This window comes from Ailuropoda melanoleuca, chromosome 1, assembly GCF_002007445.2.
Source record: "Ailuropoda melanoleuca isolate Jingjing chromosome 1, ASM200744v2, whole genome shotgun sequence".
NCBI classification, from domain to species: Eukaryota; Metazoa; Chordata; class Mammalia; order Carnivora; family Ursidae; genus Ailuropoda; species Ailuropoda melanoleuca.
The window spans coordinates 91,800,228-91,821,274 of record NC_048218.1 but is presented as its reverse complement, the minus strand read 5'-3'; the positions used below and the strand labels follow the sequence as shown (position 1 = coordinate 91,821,274).

General features: G+C 36.2%; 1 protein-coding gene across 2 annotated transcripts in view; it reads left to right on the top strand.

Annotated features, from left to right (window-relative positions):
- Positions 1–5,663, top strand: part of SKIL (SKI like proto-oncogene) — a 28,661-nt gene extending 22,998 nt beyond the window's left edge. For both annotated transcript variants that reach the window (XM_034663027.1, XM_019801357.2), the window contains 2 exons: positions 188–412; positions 1,262–5,663. In XM_034663027.1, the coding sequence (XP_034518918.1) occupies positions 188–412; positions 1,262–1,420 (384 nt within the window). In that variant the 3' untranslated portion in view covers positions 1,421–5,663. The remainder of the gene's footprint in view (positions 1–187; positions 413–1,261) is intronic.
- The last annotated feature ends 15,384 nt before the right edge of the window (positions 5,664–21,047 follow it).

Sequence of the window (21,047 nt, the reverse complement as noted above, 5' to 3'; positions counted from 1 at the left end):
GTTCTACACTCATAAACAATTTTCTTTTAAATTTTTAGAGGAAATAGTTTTTCAAGATAATTACTTAAATATAAAACTGATATGACAGCTGAATTTTAGATGTTCTGTGTCCTATTTTTTCCTGTATTGAAATTTTTAGCATGATGGAATTAAAATAAAAATTGTATTGTGATTCTTTATATTACAGGAAGTTGAAATGTTGAGTAGTTCAAAAGCTATGAAGGAGCTCACTGAAGAACAGCAGAATTTGCAGAAAGAGCTTGAATCTTTGCAGAATGAACATGCTCATAGAATGGAAGAGTTTTATATTGAACAGAAAGACTTAGAGAAAAAATTAGAGCAGGTAATGAAGCAAAAATGTACCTGTGATTCAAATTTAGAAAAAGACAAAGAGGCTGAATATGCAGCACAGGTAAGAATTACTCAGTTTGTATAATGTTGCTCTTTCAATGTGGAAATTGAAGCTGTGTTACCTTTTCTATTAAAATTACTTTTTGTCAAGCTCATTTCATTGGGCAAGATTTCAAAATAGATAATTCTGTTAAACACAGTTTATGGTGGATCATCCAATATGACCTTTTTTTAAAGATTTTATTTATTTATTTGACAGAGCACAAGCAGTGGGAGTAGCAGGCAGAGGGAGAAGGAGAAGCAGGCTCCCTGCTGAGCAGGGGGCCCGATGTGGGGCTCAGTCCAAGGACCCCGGGATCATGACCTGAGCCGAAGGCAGATGCTTAACAGACTGAGCCACCCAGACACCCCCCAAGATGATTTTTTAAAAATTTTGATTGCTTTATTAAACTTTGATTAGGTTTCTGTAGTTGTTCAAATTGCTAATCTCTGGCTCTCTGAATATCAAATGTTATATTATCTTAATGTAGTGGATGGGCTTTCAAATCAACAAATTAACAGACATGAATTGTTGCCCACTATGTTCAAAAGCACTTGAGCCAAAATGTATAGTAGCTCACAACTTGGGGAAGATGAACAAATAACCCTTAAGGCTGTGTGAGAGGTATACTAAACCGTAGGGCATAATGAAAGTGCTCTAGGTGTTAGTTCTCTTGACCCTTTCCCCCCCCCTCAATTCAATGTTATGTCAAAACTGGATGAATATTATTAGATATTCAAGAGATTGTAGTATGCTCAAAATAGTTCATTTTGTAAAGATTAATTTGAAAGTAGGTCTTTGCCATGATGTGAAGATTAAATGGAAAAACAAAACTCAATGAAAACTGATGCAGTCTTTTAAATCTCACAGTTGGCAGAACTGAGACAGAGATTGGACCATGCTGAGGCTGATAGGCAAGAACTCCAGGATGAACTTCGACAGGAACGGGAGGCAAGACAGAAGTTAGAAATGATGATAAAAGAGCTAAAGCTGCAAATTTTGAAATCATCTAAGACTGCTAAAGAATAGAAACCTTCAAAGAGATTGATCTGTGTATTCTCAACAGGGTTATTTTTGTTTGTTTATTTGCTTTGGCTATTGAATTATGAATAACTTGTCTGCATGAAGATAACTAGGCATCCTATCCATTTGTAGATCAGAGAAAGTGAAGAGATTGATTATATATTAGTACATAAATTTTTACATTTTCCAAATGAATGAAAATGTATGTTTCTTTGTACTTTTTTTTTCAACCGGCTTAGAAACAGCACTATATGGTTTGAACTATTAGATAATCTGCCTATATTTGTAATGCAAATTTAGCAGTTGTATACTTTTTAAAAGCTGCATTGTGTGATAGTTGTGGTCACAGTTTTGTTACCCATATATTAGATTCAATTTTACATACAATGGTGGTTTCATATTTCAGATATATAGAGCTACTGAAGGAGTTGAATCTCCATTTTTTTCGTTAACACAGTCTCCTTTCTAAATTGATATAGTATACTCATTATTATACATAAAATGTGCTTTTATTTCGTATTATAGAATGAATTTCCACCAGTTCTCTTTTTAATGTCTCTCAAGAGGCATTTTATCAAAAGAGGAATTTCATTGATGAGGTTATAGCACTCCCCATAGGCATAATGAGGAAGGATAACATCGTTATACACTGCTATTAAATAAAAGAAGCAGTTGTAATTTGTTTTTTGGTTTCAATGTGGTTATATTTAGAATTTTTTTTATGCAGCAACTTCAGAAGAGGGAATAAAATGTAATAATTTTTGGACTTTTGTTTATGTTGTTAATAGAGGTGTGAAAATATTAATGTTCTTGAGAAAAACTGATACCATTGATGTACATCAGTTTGTATACAATCCATAATCCTCCTGTACAGTTTTTATATGTAGTTATGGGTCTTACTGAAATTTATATAATAGATTTGTTTTCCTTAATGGGTTTGTTTTTCCTTAAATTGTAAAATATTAAACACCTTGAAGGTTATTTTGGATTTTTGTATGTTTAAATGTTAAGTCTTATCAATATTTGCACGAATGGACCATTTTCAATTACTACTTAATATCCAAATCAGGAATTTACAGTCAACTGGTAGTGTATGGTAGGTTAATATAGGGAAGTTTAGTTACCTGCTACTAAAAGGTTTTTAGTTAATTTTTAGAAGACAAAGGAATTCCATAGGTTGGGGGAGGGGCAAATCTTCTGCACTTTTTTTTGCACAGAAAAGTCTGTCATTCTTTAATGGCAAATTTCATATTCGTTAATTCTTGGCTTAAAAGATACTAGGTAAAATTCTTAGTATGCAGTTTTTAAAGGAAGTTTCCTGAAGCTACCATTAATTGACATTATTATTCCAGGAATTTTATGTTTATGTTCTCATGTAGGGTACTGTATGAAATTACTTGAGAGCTAAATTTATTTTTAAAATAGATCAGCTAGAGTTAAGGTTGTATACAATTCCCAGCGTAGACAAGAGATACTCTACTGGTATAGACCTTCAAAAATCAGTAGGTTATCATTTAGCCAGTTATTTTCGTATTTCACTTAATGGTACTTACATATCTTAGAAGAATTTTTGTACTTCTCAAAGTATAGTTTCTTTACTAGAGTGTGATGTAAATGTGTATTTTCTATTTGCCATTTAAATTTTACTATATTACCCTGCAATTTAATTTGTTGATTCTTGGTTTCCTCAAGGAGGAACAAATGTTAAAAATGATATACCCTCCTGATACCTTTTATTTAGATCTGGAGAAAGAAAAATCACAAAGACATCTTATGATAAAGTTCATTTTAGTTGTGTCACAGCTAAGCTTTTTGGGAGATAAACTCAAGCCCCTATAATTTTGTTTTTCTAATTTACTAAAAAATCTTAGTGCTTATGTTACTTAGTAAATGGCAAGCTTACTTAAGTTTCAACCCAAAACTTCTAAAATAAATTGCTTACTCTTTGAAATATTTTATTTTAAAATTCTTAGCAGTGCTTAAACATCTTTGAATCATCATAAACTCTTAAGTTAGAATTGAGTAAAGAAATATTTTTCCTAGTCCTTCGCATTAGGAAAACTTGCCACATAAAATTGTATCGTCTTCATTTTCCAGAAGATCATGATGTGCCATAGGTTTCTGTCTAACTTCCTTGAAAATAGAGCTTTTTAGTCAATTGTAAATATTATACCTATTCTAGTTAAAAGTAATTTTAAGTTAAACTGCACCACATAGGTTAAAAATAGAGAGATTTTGTAATACTTTAAAAGTGGCCTCTGCTGAAATATCCATATAAACTTATTCTTCTATTCTTTGCATGCTCATTTTGTGTGTTGGTTGCTAGCTTAAAGTTTGTTTTGGTGTTAGTTTTTGTGTGCCAATTTGTTAGGCAAGCAGATTTTTCCTCAGACTTTGTAATATTATTCTTTTTAGGAAAAATATAAAAATATTTACTTTAAAAAACTGCATTAAAGGAACGGCCTATCAAAAGCGTAGAGCATCTTAAGAAGGAAGAAAACATAGAGTATTAGCTTACTGGGTGATGGGTGATGTTTCATTTGGGTAACAATAGTTTCTATACTTTAATTGTTGTGAGTAAAAGGTACCAAATCTATAAAGGTAGTAAACGTAAAACCTGTTGTCACTGAGGAAGCTCTAACCAGCTGATTTCACAAATGCAACTTGTAACAACACTATGAAAGGATTTGACCAGCAACGCAACTTTGGCTTGTGCTTTAGTTTTGTAAAGCATATTCTTTTGCTTCTATTTCTGTGTCCATGAGAGTCAGGATGTTTTATGCTTCTTGAACTAATTTTATAGCATATTTAATATATTACCAGTTGAGATATAAAATCATTTGTACATATTGAATTAAGAACCAGTTACTAAAGTAGGTGAAATAGACGAGTACGATGATATTTGCAGGTTATCCATAGGTTTTAGAAGTCATGACGGAACAACCAATTTATTTGCACATCTGGGGCTTCTGTTTGAAGGAAAGTAGAGTAAGGAAACTCAAGTAATACGAAACATGTTCAAGGTATTTCCCTGAAATTGTCAAGCTGGTTCTGAAGGTTTTTGATCAGCTTCTAAAATTTTCTTCTCAATGACTTACGTTTTGATAGCTTTGGGGAAAATCCTCATTTTCATTTGCTCTTATGCATTTAATCCGCACGACAGGACATTAAAAATCAATATAATGAAAAGTTGTGCTCATACTGTACATCTATTTCTGTGCTTAGAACTACTTGTTAATTTTTATTGAAGCTGTCAGCAATAAGGGACACATTACTGCTGTATTATACATTGTGGGATTGAATAAAAAGTTTAAATTTTTTTCTAGTATAGGATACTGAAGCATTTCCTTATTGGAAGAAATTTGGGTATTCTATATTGCATCTTGTTTAAAAGGACAGTTTTTTTTTTGTTTTTATGTTTCTTTTTATTTTTGTAGAATCTTTCCATTTTAGATGGCTTTGAAAACTGTAATGCGATCTGGAGCTTGTTTCTTTAGTAATAGAATTAAATGTCTTATATAGTGCTACTGTTTTGAATTAGAAAGTGATCAAATGTAAAAGCTGAAATTTAAAAATTAAGCCCAGAAAACAAAATAGTATATTAAGTTAGTTGAATGTAAAAGAAATTTATGAGATTTTTTTTCTTCAATATAGATACCTCACTTGAAAATAAAGCACAGCATACTTAAAGTAGTTCTAGTAAAAAAAAGTCCTGCTAAAAGAATTGCTTAATCTAGGACAACTTTGGGGGAATTATAGTTTGGGAGAAATAAAATATACTTGCTTTTAACCATCCTGTTAGAAGTATTTGCTTATCCTGATAATTTTAAGCCAACACAGTAGTCTTAAATTATTTCTGAATTTCTAACCTGTGAAGGCAGTAAGTATCTGTTCTGCAACTCTTGAAACAGGTTGTTGACTACATTGACCATAATTCAATTTAAAATTTTGCCAATGATGTACAGTTTTATGGTTAAAATTGCTGTGGTTGGTTGCATCACACGACACACAAAACTGTCCTCTACCTCACGTGAAATAAATATTTTATATGGTTTTACTATAAAACAAGACTCATCTATCTGGTCACTTAGTTTACAAATTTTGAATTATATTTATTGAAACATGACATACTGTGCTCTCAGCTTATACCTCAATCGTATTTTGTGCTGTTTTCCATTTTCATGCCTTGTAAATAACTTGTATAGATTGTGGATTAAATTCAGAATAAAAACTTTTAATGCCAACGAAACTGAAGCCCTTTATCCTGTGTGAGCTCAACTTTCTTGTCCCTTAAGATTGACATTTTCTCCTTTTGTTCCTTTAAAATCTATTAGTCATTATACACTAAATGATTAGCTTGAGAAAGCTTTTTTTAAATTACAAAATATGAAATTTTATGCAATATTTCAGGTATAAAACATACCAGTGTTTCGTGATTATTTTCTTTCATGACATATGGTCTTGCTTTCACTTCTTTCCCTTTACTCTGATACTCCCACCTCTGGTATTATATGTTAGTGTAACAAATTACTCCCAAATTTAGCTGCTTAAAATAACATATGTCACACAGTATCTATCTGAGGGTCAGAAACCCAAAAGCAGGTTAGCTGAGAGGGATGGCTCAGGACGGCTCTTACAAGTATGCAGTTATGTTATTTAAGGCTGAAGTCATTTGGAATCTTGACAGCTGGAGGATCTGCCTTCAAGTTCATTCACATGGCTGTTGACAGGTGCTCACTTCCCTCCTCTATGGACCCATCTGTGGAGCTGTCCACAAGATGGTAGATGGCTTCCCCCACATGAATGATCCAAAAGAGAGGAAGAATGATGCCAGTTTCTTTTGTTACTTAGACTCTTACATGAGTCACAAGCCCATATGCAGTTGGAGGGTATTACACAAGGGTATGGAATACAGGGAGGAAGGGATTATTGAGGGCTATCCTGGAGTCTGATTACCATATCCTCCCAATTTTTTTTATGGCAAAATATACATAATATAAAAATCATTTAAATTATTTTTAAGAGTAATTCGGTAGCATTAGCTACATTCACAATGTTCAACCATCACCATTATATTCAGAACTTTTTCATTATCCCAGACAAATTCTGTACCTGTTAAATAATAACTCCCTTTTCCCACCACTCCCAGCTCTTGATACCCTCTATTCTATGTTCTGTGTCTATGATAATTTACCTATTGTCAGTATCTTGTATAAGTGGAATCATAAAATGCTTGTCCTTTTGTGTCTGACTTCCTTCATTCCTTCACTTAGCAAAATGTTTTCAAGATACATCTGTGTTGTAGCATGTATTGGAATTTCATTTCCTTTTATGGCTGAATATTTTATGAATAAGTATATGTGTGTATATATACGTGCATTCATCTGATGATGGAGATTTGGGTTTCCACATTTTAGCCATTGTGAATAATGCTGCTGTGAACATTGGCTTACAGGTATCTGATTAAGTCCCTGCTTTTGAGCCTTTTGGGTATACACCCAGAAGTGGAATTGCTGGATCATTGAATAATTCTACATTAAACTTTGTGAGGAACCACCAAACTTTTTCCCAGCAGCTGCATCCTTTTTCATTCCCACCAGTAATGCACAAGGGTTTCTAATTTTTTCATAGCCTCACCAACACTTGTCATTTTCCATTTTATTAATAATAGCCATCCAAATGGATGTGTTATTTCACTGTGGTTTTATTTGCATTTCCCTAGTGGCTTAGATGTTAAGCATCTTTTCATGTGTTTATTGGCCATTTGTATATCTTTGGAGAAATGTCCACTTAGGTCCTTTGTCCATTTTTGAAATTGGATTATTTATTTTTGCTGTTGAGCTCTAGGAGTTCTTTATATATTCTAGATATTAATCTTTTATCAGATATATGATTTGCAAATATTTTCTCCCATTCCATAGGTGATCTTTTCACTTTTAATGTCCTTTGATGCACAAAAGTTTTAAATTTTGATGAAGTCCAGTTTACCTATTTTTTCTTTTGTTGTCTGTGCTTTTGGTATCCTATGCAAAATCCAAAAATCATTGCCAAATCCAGTGTCATGAAGCTTTCCCCCTAGGTTTTCTTCTAAGAATTTTATATTTTTTAGCTCTTACATTTTAGGTCTTTGATCCACTTTGAGTTACTTTTGTAAATGAGGTAAGGTAAGGGGTCCAAATTCTTTTTTTTTTTCTTTTTCTTTTTGCATGAGTATTCAGTACCCAGCACCATCTGTTGAAAACTGTTCTTTCTGTGAATGGTTTTGACACCTTTGTCCAAAATCACTAACCATATATGAGAAAGTTTCTCTCTGGGCTCTCTGTTTTATTCCATTGGTCTATGTATCTCTCCTTATGCCAGTACCACACTGTTTTGATTAGTATAGCTTTGTAGCAAGTTTTGAAATGAGGAAGCGTGAGTCTCCCATATTTGTTCTTTTTCAAGATTGGGCTATTTGGTGTCCCTTGATATTCCATGTGAATTTTAGGATGGGTTTTTCTTTTTCTTTTTTTTTTTTTTTTAAAGATTTTGTTTATTTATTCGACAGAGATAGAGACAGCCAACAAGAGAGGGAACACAAGCAGGGGGAGTGGGAGAGGAAGAAGCAGGCTCATAGCGGAGGAGCCTGATGTGGGGCTCGATCCCATAACGCCGGGATCATGCCCTGAGCCGAAGGCAGATGCTTTAACCGCTGTGCCACCCAGGCGCCCCTTAGGATGGGTTTTTCTATTTTTACAAAAAACACCATTGGAATTTTGATAGGGATTTCACCGAGTCTGGATCACTTTGGATGGTATTGTCGTCTTAACAATATTAGTTCTTCTAGTCTATGACCATGGAATAGCTTTGCATTTATATATGTCTTTAATTTCAATAATATTTTGTAGTTTTCAATGTACAAGACTTTCCCCTCAGATTTATTCTTATATAGTTGGTTCCTTTTGATGCATTGTAAATGGGATTTTCTTAATTTCCATTCAGGTTGTTCAGTGTAGAAAACGCAGTTAATTTTTGTGTGTTGATTTTGTACCCTGGAACTTTGCCGAATTTATTTATTAACTCTAACAATTTTATAGTCCGTGGAATTTTTAGGGTTTTCTACATGTAAGGTCATATCATACAAACAGATAATTTTACTTCTTCCAAATTTTTTTAATTTGGATGATTTTATTTCTTTTCCTTTCCTAATTGCTCTAGCTAGAACCTCCAATACTAGGCTGAATAGAAGTAGTGAAAGCAGGAATCCATGTTTAGTTCTTGATCTTAGAGGGAAAGTTTTCAGTCTTTTACCATTGTGTATGATGTCAGCTGTGGATTTTTCTTTTCCTTTTTTTTTTAGTTGTGGATTTTTGAGATCTGGCCTACTTACCATGTTGAAGAAATTCCATCTATATCTAGGTTATTGAATGCTTTTATAATGACATGGTGTTGAATTTTGTCAAATGCTTTTTCTTTCTTTCTTTTTTTTTTTTAAGATTTTATTTATTTATTTGACAGAGAGAGAGACAGCCAGAGAGAGAGGGAACACAAGCAGGGGGAGTGGGAGAGGAAGAAGCAGGCTCCCAGCGGAGGAGACTGATGTGGGGCTCGATCCCAGGACTCTGGGATCACACCCTGAGCTGAAGGCAGACGCCCAACGACTGAGCCACCCAGGTGCCCCTGTCAAATGCTTTTTCTGCAGCACTAGAGATGATGATGTGTTTTTTCCCCCCATCTATTACTGTGATGTATTACACTGCTTGGTTTCTGTACATTGAACTATCTTTTGCATTCCAAGAGTAAATCCCATTGCTCATGGTGAATAATCCTTTTAATATGCTGTTTATTTATTTGAAATATACTTGACATACAACATGTAAATTTAAGGCGCACACCATGTTAATTTGATGCATTTGTATATTTTTCAGTTTGCTAGGATTTTGTTGAGAGTTTTGCATCAATACTCATAAAAGATACTGGTCTGTAGTTTTGTTTTTGTTTTGTTTTATTTTGTTTTTTCTGTAATGTCTTTGGTCCTGATATTAGGATAATCCTGGCTTTATAGAATATTAGGAAGTGTTCTCTGTGCTTTGAATTTTTTGGAAGAGTTTGAGAAAGACTGGTGTTAATTCTTCTTTCCATGTTTTGTAGAACTCACCAGTGAAGCCCTGGGCCTTTATTTGTTGGGAGGTTTTGGATTAGTGATTTAATCTCTTTACTAGTTATAGGTTTATTCAAATTTTCTATTTCTTCATGAGTTGTTTTTTGGTAGATTGTGTGTTTCTAGGAATTTGTCCTTTTCATCTAGGTTATCTTTTTTGATGGCATATAATTATTCATAGTATTCTTTTAAAATCCTTTATGTTTTTGTCAAATAAGTAGAAATGTTCCTATTTTCACTTCTGATTTTAGGAATTTGAGTTGTCTTTCTCCTTAGTCAATCTAGCTAAAGGTTTGTCAATTTTGTTGATCTTTTTGAAGAACCAACTTTTGATTTTATTGATTTTCTCTATTTCCACTCTAATCTTTATTATTTCCTTCTACTAGCTTTGAATTTAGTTTGCTCTTCTTTTTTTAGTTCCTCATGATTTATAGTTTGGTTATTGATTTTAGATCTTTCTGTTTAATGGATGTTTTTATAGCAATAAATTGCTATCTTAGAATAGAAATTTAATTAGCATCCCGTAAGTTCTGGTATGTAGTGTTGTGTTTTTATTTTCATTTGTCTCAAGGTATTTTCTAATTTCCCTTGTGATTTCTTCTTTGACTCCTTGTTTGTACGTTTGCTTTTTTAGAGAGAGAGAGAGAGAACATGAGTGGGGTGAGGGGAGGGAGAGGTAGAGACAGAATCCTAAGCAGGCTATATTCTTAGTGTAGAGCCCATCATGGGGCTCGATCTGACAACCCTGAGATCAGACCTGAGCCAAAATCAAAAGTTGGTTACTCAACCAACTGAACCACCCAGGCACCCCCTTCTTGGTTAAGATTGAGTTGTTCAGTTTCCAATTTGTGTATTTTCCTGTTTTTCTTCTGTTATTGATTTGTAGTTTCATTCCACTGTGATTAGAAAAGATACTTTGTATGATGTCAATCTTTTAAAATTTATTAAGACTTGTTTTATGGCTTAACATAAGTTCTGTCATGGAGAATTCCATATGTACTTGAGAAGAATGTGTACGCTTATGTTATTGAGTGGAATGTTCTGTATTTATCTCTTAGGTCTATTTGGTTTATTGTGTTGTTCAAGTCCTTTATATCCTTATTGATTTTCTGTCTGGTTATTTCATCCATTACTGAAAGCAGGGTATTAAAGGCTCCAACTATCATTGTAGAACTATTTCTCCCTTCAATTCTGTCAATGTTTGCTTCATGTATTTTGGACACTGTTGTTTAGTGCGTATATGTTTACAATTCTTATATCATCTTGATGAATTGACTCATATCAATATATAATATCCTTTGTTTCTTGTAACAGCTTTTGATTTAAAGTCTGTTTCATCTGATATTAGCATGGTTACCCCAGCTCTCTTTTGGTTACTGTTTGCACAGAATACAGGCATTCCTTCTTTTATTGCACCTTGCTTTATTGCATTTCACAGATACTGCATTTTTTATAAATTGAAGGTTTGTGACAACCCTACATCAAGCAAGTCTACTGGTGCTATTTTTCTAACATTCGATCACTTTGTGTCTCTGTGTCACATTTTGGTAATTCTTGCAATATTTCAAACTTTTTCATTATTATTATATTTGTTGTAGGGACATGTGATCAGTGATTATGGCTCACTGAAAGCTCAGATTATGATTAGCATTTTTTAACAATGAAGTGGTTTTTTTTTTTTTAAAGATATTTTTTATGAGAGAGAGAAAGAGCACATGAGCAGGGAGAGGGGCAGAGGGAGAGTAAGAGGTAGATTCCCTGCTGAGCAGGGAGCCCAGCAAGGGGCTCAATGCCAGGACCCTGGGATCATGACCTGAGCCAAAGATAGATGCTTAACTGACTGAGCCACCCAGGCACCCCTGAAGTGTTTTTAAATTAAAGTTTGCATGTTGTTTTCCCCAGACATAATGCAATTGCACACTTAATTGACTGTAGTGTAGTGTAAGCATAACTTTTATATGCATTGGGAAACCAACAAATTCATTTGACTCACTTTATTGTGATATTTGCTTCATTGGGGTGATCTGGAAATGAACCCACATATCTCTGAGGTATTCTTGTATCTTTTCCCATCCTTTCAATTTCATCTTTGTGTATTTAAAGTGTCTTCTACACAGCATATAGTTGGATCTTAAAAAAAATCCATTCTGCCAATCTCAGTCTTTTAATTAGAGTTTAATCCATTTACACCGAAAGTAATTACTGATAAAAAAGGCCTTACTATCACCATTTTGCTATTTGTTTTCATCTTCCTTTTTTTTTTTTTTTTATTTGCTATTTGCTGTAAGTCCTATGGCTTTTTTTTTTTTTTGGTCCCTCATTTCCTCCATTACTGCCTTAATTTGTGTTTAGTTGAGTTTTTTTGTAATGACATATTTTGATTCCCTTTTCATTTTCTTTTGTATATATTCTATAAACATTTTCTTTTTGGTTACCATGAGGCTATGTTTAACATCCTAAACTTATAATGATCTAATTTGAATTGATACAAACTTAACTTCAATTGCAGGTAAAACCTCTGCTCCTACGCCACTACATTCTCCCACTTTATTTATTTATTGATTTATTTAGTTATTTATTTATATTTATTTATTTGACAGAGAGATAGTCAGTGAGAGAGGGAACACAAGCAGGGGGAGTGGGAGAGGAAGAAGCAGGCTCCCAGCAGAGGAGCCTGATGCGGGGCTCGATCGTAGGACTCTGGGATCACGCCCTGAGCCGAAGGCAGATGCTTAACGACTGAGCCACCCAGGCGCCCCTCCCCCACTTTATTAATATTGATGTTACAAATTGCATCTTTATATATTCTGTGCTTAATAACATAGATTTATTCTTTTTTAATGCAATTGTTTTTTATTTTTTATTTATTTTTTATTTTTTATTTTTTAAGATTTTATTTATTTATGCGACAGAGACAGAGACAGCCAGTGAGAGAGGGAACACAAGCGGGGGAGTGGGAGAGGAAGAAGCAGGCTCATAGCGGAGGAGCCTGATGTGGGGCTCGATCCCATAACGCCAGGATCACGCCCTGAGCCGAAGGCAGACGCTCAACCGCCGTGCCACCCAGGCGCCCCTGCAATTGTTTTTTAAATCATGTGGCACTAAGAGTGTAACCACAAACCAAAATTACAATAATACTGGCTATTATATTTGTCCAGGTATTCACCTTTATTGGAGATCTTTATTTCTTAAAGCTTCAAGTTACTATTGAGTATCCTTTTGTTTCAATCTGAAGGATTCTCTCCAGTATTTCTTGTAGGACAGGTCTAGTGGCAATGAACTTCCTCAGTTTTTGTTTATCTGGGAATGTCTTAATTTCTCCCTCATTTTGGGAGGACAGTTTTGCCAAATGTAAATTTCTTGGTTGACTTTCCCACACTATTTTGCAAAGACTATTCCTTATTGTGTGTGGTCACTGAAGTATCTGTTCCGTTAGTTAATCTTCAGCTAATGTTTTGAAAGATTTCCTTGCATGCCAGGAGCTAAACAGACAAAACAACAACAAAAACTCACAAAAAATATAAAAAGAGAAATGTAAAAGCAAACAAAGAAGTACAACTATCTCTCCCAATCTTTGCAGTTTGACTGTTGGAGCACTCCTTCAACACTCAGTTATGCTTATGCTCATCCTAGGAGTCAGCCCAAAGTGAAAGTTTAAGGCCTTCTTGGGTCTTTTCTGGGTATGCATCTTGCCTGGCATGTGTGTGGCTTTCTAAATTCCCTCACATACAGATCTGCTTTTGAATGTTCTAATTTCCCAAGGAATCTCCTCCTAGCTTCTCCTTCAGTCCTTAGACAGTCTGTTGATCATTTCTACCTTGTTCTATCTTGTCCCAGGCATCTGTGAATTCGTAGTCCACCTTGCATTGTTTATAACAGTCCCCACTGCTTTTTCCACTTAAGTTCTGAGTTAAGCAAACTGAAGATGAGAGTCTTTGTCAAGTAGTTCAAGACAAGTCAGAGCAGATGTACACAATGATTTTCACTTTTTAAAAGATTGTTATTTATTTATTTGGGAAAGAGCATACAAGTGGGCAGAGGGGCAGAGGGAGAGAGAGAAATGGACCGCTGAGCAGGGAGCCCAGTGTGGATCTTGATCCCAGGACCCTGGGATCATGGCCTGAGCTGAAGGCAGACACTTAACTGACTGAGCCACCCAGGCACCCAGATGTACACAATGATTTTCAAATAAGGTTTGCTGTGCTCCCTCTTGTTCATGGGAGGGATCTGGAAACTGGGCTGGTGCTTCAAGATCAAGACTGCTGCTACACTGGTAGGGAGAGGAGGAAAAAGGGCAAACTAAACATCCCTAAACATTCCTATTGTTTTAGAAGATGGTTTTTTTTTTTTTTTTTTTTGGATTGTGTATTTGTTTGGTTGCTATACACCTTTGAGTATTTTCCAGAGCACTGACAAAGTTGATCCTGCCACTTGCTTTTTTTATTTTTTTCATGTTTCTGTGGGAGAATGAGAGCTTAGAGCTTCCAGATTCATTGTTTGGCTTACCTCTGTCCTATTTGGCCCCAGATATTTTATAAGCTGATCTTGCAAGTGATATTCTTGCCATGACTTCTGTCATGTGCTGTTGTTCATACAGACTCACCCTGGAACAGCGTGGGAAGGTACTACACGAGAGTGACTACCAGGAAGCGGGGATCACTGGGGGTTGTCTCAGAGGTTGCTTACACAGGATAGGACCGAAATTTTCCTCCAAAATAATCGTGGTTGAAACCACAGAGCTGTATACATTATAGCTAGAACTTTGATTTGGAAAGCTTTAAGGGAAGGTGTTTAGCTCAGATAGCAATGATTACTGTTTGCCCTGGCCTGACACAGATGCTGGCTGTGTCAGCATGAGTCAGGCATAGCTTCTGCCTTTGAGGAACTCCCAGACACATAAACAGGTAATTTCAAAGCAGCGTGTCTAAACTTTATACAGAGGGCTGGGGAGGCATGAGGAATACACCTAATTTCACCTGAAAGTGAGGAGTGTTCCTGTTCCAAATGACACCTGAACAGAACTTTGAGAGAAGTGAGTTGGGGATGGAGGAACTGTGGCTGTGTCAGGAAGCCTTCTGGGCAGAAGGATCTGCGTTCCCATAGCTTGGAGGCTAGTAATGAATGCAATGTTACACTTCATGAAAAAACAAGTTACACAGTTTAATTTGAAACTTAACAGTATAATATTGGTAATTTATGCTTTGATGTAAGCATGCACAAGGTGCTATGGGAACTCTTCAGAACTTCATAGGAAAAGGCAGGTGAAGTCCTGTCATAGGAAGTTCTTGGGCTAACTAATTTTGAGTGACTAGAAAATACCTGGGTGGAGAAGGTCCTTTCCTGCAGGGAGAAGGGCAGGTGTAGAGCAGAGGGGATGAGAAAGTGTGGAATTCTTCTATGAGGAATTGCCAGAAAGTTCCTTATAACTGGTATGGATGTTGCTTGGGATGGAGAGGCTGTACAGAGGAGGGGAGAAGTTGCTGAGAGGGTTGTTTACAAAGGGTCTATGTGGTCTTGCATCCTAAAGGGTTTGAACTATGTTCTGAAGGTGAAAAGGACTGCCAATGAGGTAGTGACATAATCATTAGGATGGTCACATAGTGTAGGGACATGAGTACTCTTTATAGACCCTTATAATAGTGACATTTAAAAATATTGAAAACATTTTAAATTAAAAAAATTAAATTTTTTTTCTCATTTTAAAATCAACGCATACTCATTATGGAAAATTGGAAAATGCCTAAAGAACAAGAGAGAGGGAAAGAAAACTCAATCTCATTACCTAAAGGAACTGCTTGTTATCATTTCAGCATTGATTTTACAAATATATTTGTATATATTTAAAAACCAATCTCTAACTGTCCAGATATTTCTTTCTTTCTTTTTTTTTTTTTAAGATTTTTAAAATTTATTTATTCGACAGAAATAGAGACAGCCAGTGAGAGAAGGAACACAAGCAGGGGGAGTGGGAGAGGAAGAAGCAGGCTCCCAGCAGAGGAGCCTGATGTGGGGCTCGATCCCATAACGCCGGGATCACGCCTTGAGCCGAAGGCAGACGCTTAACTGCTGTGCCACCCAGGCGCCCCTGTCCAGATATTTATAAATGAAATTTAACAATTTGCATTTTACATCAGAATCCGGGGATGTACTATATGGTGACTAACACAATATAATAAAAAATCATTAAAAAAACAATTTGCATTTTGAAATTCATATTTTATAATATATTTACTTTTTTTTTTTTTAAAGTAAGCTCTGCATTGAATACAGGGCTTGCACTCATGAACCCAAGATGAAGAGTCACATGTTACTGACTGCACGAGCCAGGCACCCCAACATATTTGCTTCTTAAATGAACACTTATTGAAATGTAAATTGAAAAACTGGGGTGTCTGGGTGGATCAATTGTTTAAGCCTCTGCCTTTGGCGCAGTTCATGATCGTAGGGTCTTCAGATCAAGCCCCTTGTGGGACTCCCTGCTCAGTGAGGAGTCTGCTTCTCTGTCCCTCTCCCTCTACCCCCAACCCCCCTGCCCACTCATGCTCGCTCTCTCTCTCAAATAAATAAATAAATTCTTAAAAAAAAAAAGAAAACTGAATTGAATCTTTTCATAATGATTTTCTTAGGTAGACTTTTAGAAACTGGATCAAAGAATATACATATTTAAATCCTTTGGCTATATATTGCTGAATTACTTTTGTAAAAAGATGTATCATATGTTTTAGTAGTATTTTGTACTGTTCATCCTTTGTGCAATTTTTACTGAATCACTTTTATAAGCCTTAATGAGAGGCTGTGAGAGCCCTCCAGTGGCCAAGCTAATTTCTGCAAAAATATTACCAACAGAATTAAAAAGAAATTTTATCTTATTTGTTAAATCTTAATGGCAAAAAGAGCGAAGTGCTAGAAATATCATCGGCTGGTAAAAAAGACTTCTCCTTTAGTTAGAGAAGAGATGCCATTTGCTTTCCTTTCAAATTCTTGTTCGTCTGCTACCAGATCACGAAATGTTTTGAATTTCACTGCTATGTAATATGAAGATTATGTTGGTTTCAAACAGGTTTAAAACCAACTGATTAACTACTTATAAAAGCTAATATTTATTGAGTTCTTATATGTGTCAGGCATTGCTCCAAGCATTTTACATATAGGAATTCTCATGGTTATTGTAAAATAATTACTATTTTAAATACTATTTTACTGGCAAGAAATAGAATATTAGTTATGAAACAGAATAACTTAACAGAAAGGTTAAATAACTTGCCCTACTAGTTAAATAACTAGTAAGTGATGGAGCTAGGATTCCAACCCAGTGCTCTTAGCCACCTGCTCTAATGTCTCCCTTGGATCTTGGTGTCCAGGAATGTTCTCATTCAGGGTAATTCGTAAAGTAGAGCTTTATTTATGTAACAAACGAATAAACAAAAGAAAACAATTGGTACAATTGAGACATAGATTTCTAGTACTTCTTTATGGAAAGGTATAGTGTTGATAACATAATTTATGATTTTATATCATGTATTGAATGAATAAAAAGAAGACACATGATAGTTTTGATCATTTTATAAACCACACATTTTTCAGTGCAAGACTTACAGTTGGGCAAATTGTTCTGTATTTTGATGTCCTAGGTGGATAAATGGAAACACCTGCTCTAATTTAGAAGAGAATTTAATGGTGTGGCTTTCGAGTTAATCGTCTTATTTTCTTTTCAGTCCTTACATACTTCACTACTATTCTATTTTTGGAAAACGTGATCTCCAGTTTGAACTAAAATAAGGACTTCTACCAGTCTTCAGAACGTATGATCTCATAGGTTGAATGAGACCCATCATCCAATGTATTCTGAAGCTTCTGGTAGAGAAGCAGATGAATGGCTGTTTGAAGGCAGAGGAGAGAAAACATTCTGGAAAGGACTCAGACCTAACAATCCAGGTACAGCTCTTCATTATTTTGCTGTATCTCCGAGGGAAGGAGGGGAAATTTGGCATAAAATGGCTTCAGCAGGAATGGTTTTTTAAATGCATCCTGCAGGCCAAGAAATGGGACCCTGAAAAGGCAGTTTCCCCCCACTAGCTGAAGTTGAAATTCTAGATGGAAGTAATTTGTGAAAGCGCTGCTCTGCTCACAGTGGAGATACCCTGACCGAGCCAGTATCTCTAGGTGATCAGGGATCTTCCTGCCTGAGACCTGAGCAGCACACAACCCTTGTTGGAGAAGGCTTCTCTTTATCAAGGACAGCAGTAGGTACTGAGACCACAAAGGGCCTTCACTCTGCCTCTTGCCTGCTCTCAGACAGGTCTAATCCCCACCTCCTCATTTCTTGATTCCCAGCTGCTATGGGCTAAATATTTATGTCCTCCCGCAATCACCAGTTAAACCTAATCTTTTGGGGTGATTAGGTCATGAGAGTGTAGACATCATAAATGGGATTAGTGCCCTTATAAAAATGACTTCAGAGAACTCCCTTGACCCTTCTACCCATGTAAGGACACAGCCAAAAGACTGCTGTCTATGAACCAACAGGAGGATTCTCACCAGACACAGAATTGGATGGTTGGTGCCTTGATCTTGTACTTCTAGCCTCCAGAACTGTGAGAAACGTTTCCGTTGGCTGTAAACCCCCAGTCTATGGTATTCTGTTGCGACATCCCGGACAGGCTAAGACAGCATCCTAGTGAAACTTGGAGGCTTGCAAATGCAGTCTCTCTTTTTTGGGGGAACATTTCAACTCAGCTCCATCCAACAGATATTTTCAGAGTGCCTTTATGTCTGCCAGACACTGGGGCACACTCAGATTTTAGTGATCAACAAAATAGACAAAACGCCCAAACTCACAGGGCATGCCATTTAAAGTCTATGTGTGGAGACCTTTGTTTACACTATGAGTTTGTACTACAATATTTCTAAAAATGTGTGTGTATTTGAAATTTTGTATTATCACTAGAGGAATTTATCCTTTAAAAGGGGTTCTTACTAAAATATTTTAATTTTTTAAATGAATAATCTCACCTAAGTGATATTGTATATGTCCTATGTTTTCACGTTTGGTTTTCTAAAGAAATGCGTGTTTCTTAATATGCAAGGAAGACTTTTTTTTTTTTTAAGATTTTATTTTTAAAGATTTTATTTATTTATTTATTTATTTGACAGAGATAGAGACAGCTAGTGAGAGAGGGAACACAAGCAGGGGGAGTGGGAGAGGAAGAAGCAGGCTCATAGCAGAGGAGCCCCATGTGGGGCTCAATCCCATAACGCCAGGACCACGCCCTGAGCCGAAGGCAGACGCCCAACCGCTGTGCCACCCAGGTGCCCCAAGATTTTATTTTTAAGTAATTTCTACATCCAACATGGGGCTTGAACTTTCCACCTTGAGATCAAGAGTTGCATCTCTACCAACTTAGCCATCCAGGCGTCCCTACGAGGAAAGCTTTTTACAGAGAAATGTACACTTCATCTGGGGCTAATGATCACAGATTGGAATGTGAAAAGTAGCCGTTAATCATATTTCTCTGCAAGTCATAGGCCCCTTTACACAGAAAATGTTTTTACCAACCATGCAATGATAAAAGATGACCACTAGTAGTCGCTGCAAGCCCACTCCTTCGGGCCAAGTTTTGCTTTCTCCGTGGGCTTTTGCCGCTTGTCAGCAAACCCACCTGCCAAAGCCATGAATATTAGTGCTCTAGCTGGATCACAGGCTATGACTGACTATGTTTAGGTAGAAATAGTAGAAGAACTGTTAACCAGGCCGTCTTTGTTCAGTGCACATGTGGGGTTTAGGTCAGTGACTGCCATTCTCACGCTCTCATTTACATATTTTTTGAATAAGATTAAGGAAGGAGGAACCCTTCTTATACTTTCATAATGGAAAGAATATTGGACTTAGGGTCAGAAGACCTGGAATCAGATTTCAGCTTTTTCTTACCAGTTCTGTTATATACTGTAGAAATGTGAAGAGATGGCAAGGCAAAGTTTCCCGAGAGGAAATTAACTGGATAGACCTGTCTGGGAGTACTGGGGAGCCACTGTTGACAATGATCTGGGGTGACTGGGCTCTGAGAAACTGACTGTCTCAACTAAAAGGGTACTTGAATCTGTGGTAGACAAGGAATGTCAGTTTATTAAGTTATGCTATGAGGGAAGTTGTTTTCTAATCACAAGGAAGACTTGGGGAGTACAGTCACCACAGCCAAGAATTGTGGATGATTTTAGGAAAAGTCCCTCAGCTAAAATAGCTTCAGGGACTTCCGCACTCTACAGAGAGCCTTGGAGTCTGTGGGCCACTATACCATCTCCTGTGTTTCCATGCTGCCCCACTTCCTTTCCCAGGGATGTGCTCGCTCTTTGTTTGGGGCTAATTTATTTATACAGGTTATGCTTTGCTGGTCTTCCTCAGGTGGTCTTTTGTACATCTGTGTTGTGATTGTTTAGACGTTCATCTTAGGCTTTCTCTTCTGTTAATAGATAATGATAATTATAGCCTAATTATTTTAGCTTTAATCTTTATCAAAAGCAATTCATATTTTCAACGGATCCATTTTGCCTATGAATATATTAACAGCAGTTAACATTTATGAATGCCCATTTACATTATATGTATATTAATATATATATATGTTTATACATAAATAGATTTGTGTAAGTCATCTCACTTGACCCTCACAACAGCCCTGTGGGGCACCTGCAATTCTCACTTTATAGATGAAGAACCTGGGAGTTACGTAGGTTAAGGGACAACCCAAGTGATAAAGTTGGAATATAAACTCAGAAGGTTCCATTCCAAGATCTTAACAACCTGACAACTCTTTTGCCATTTAGGGTCTGAGTTCTGAAATCTGCCGTTACAAATACCTCTGTGTGTGTGACCTGTGGGTGACCTGAGCATTGTTGAATTCTGATTGGTTGACTATTGTTAGAATGCCAAATGCTAATGGACTCACAAAAGTGCAGATTTCACAGCTGTTTTCTCAATGAATTGATGTTGCATGGGTTTTATAGTTTATACTTAATACAAAAGCTCTCTTTCTCTCTTTTTAAAAAATGTTACAAGGAAATATCTGAAAACATCCAGGTGATGAAATGCCCCCAAACACAATGGCCCCTCAAAAATCAGATATTCCTACACCGGTGTTTCTACAAATCAAACTTGTTTGAATGCAGGGAGAACATAGAGTGCAGAAGCAAGAGCTCTGAAGCATTATTCAGGTTTACTGAGCTGGTACTTTGTACCAGACATTGTTTTAAGTTCTATATGTGTATTAACTCATATAATAATCAAGAAAGCCATGGGGTAGGCACTATTTTCATCCCCATTTTACAAATAAGAACACGGAGGCCCAGAGAGATGAAGCAACTTGGTTGTCACAGCTAGTCAGTGGGAGAGCCAGGATCTGAAGCGGGGCAGCTCAGCCTGCGCTCTCTCTGGGGTGATCGTTGGGGGCTCTCCTGCTTGACACTCTGTCATCTATTCGTTGAGACTTTTCTGTTTGT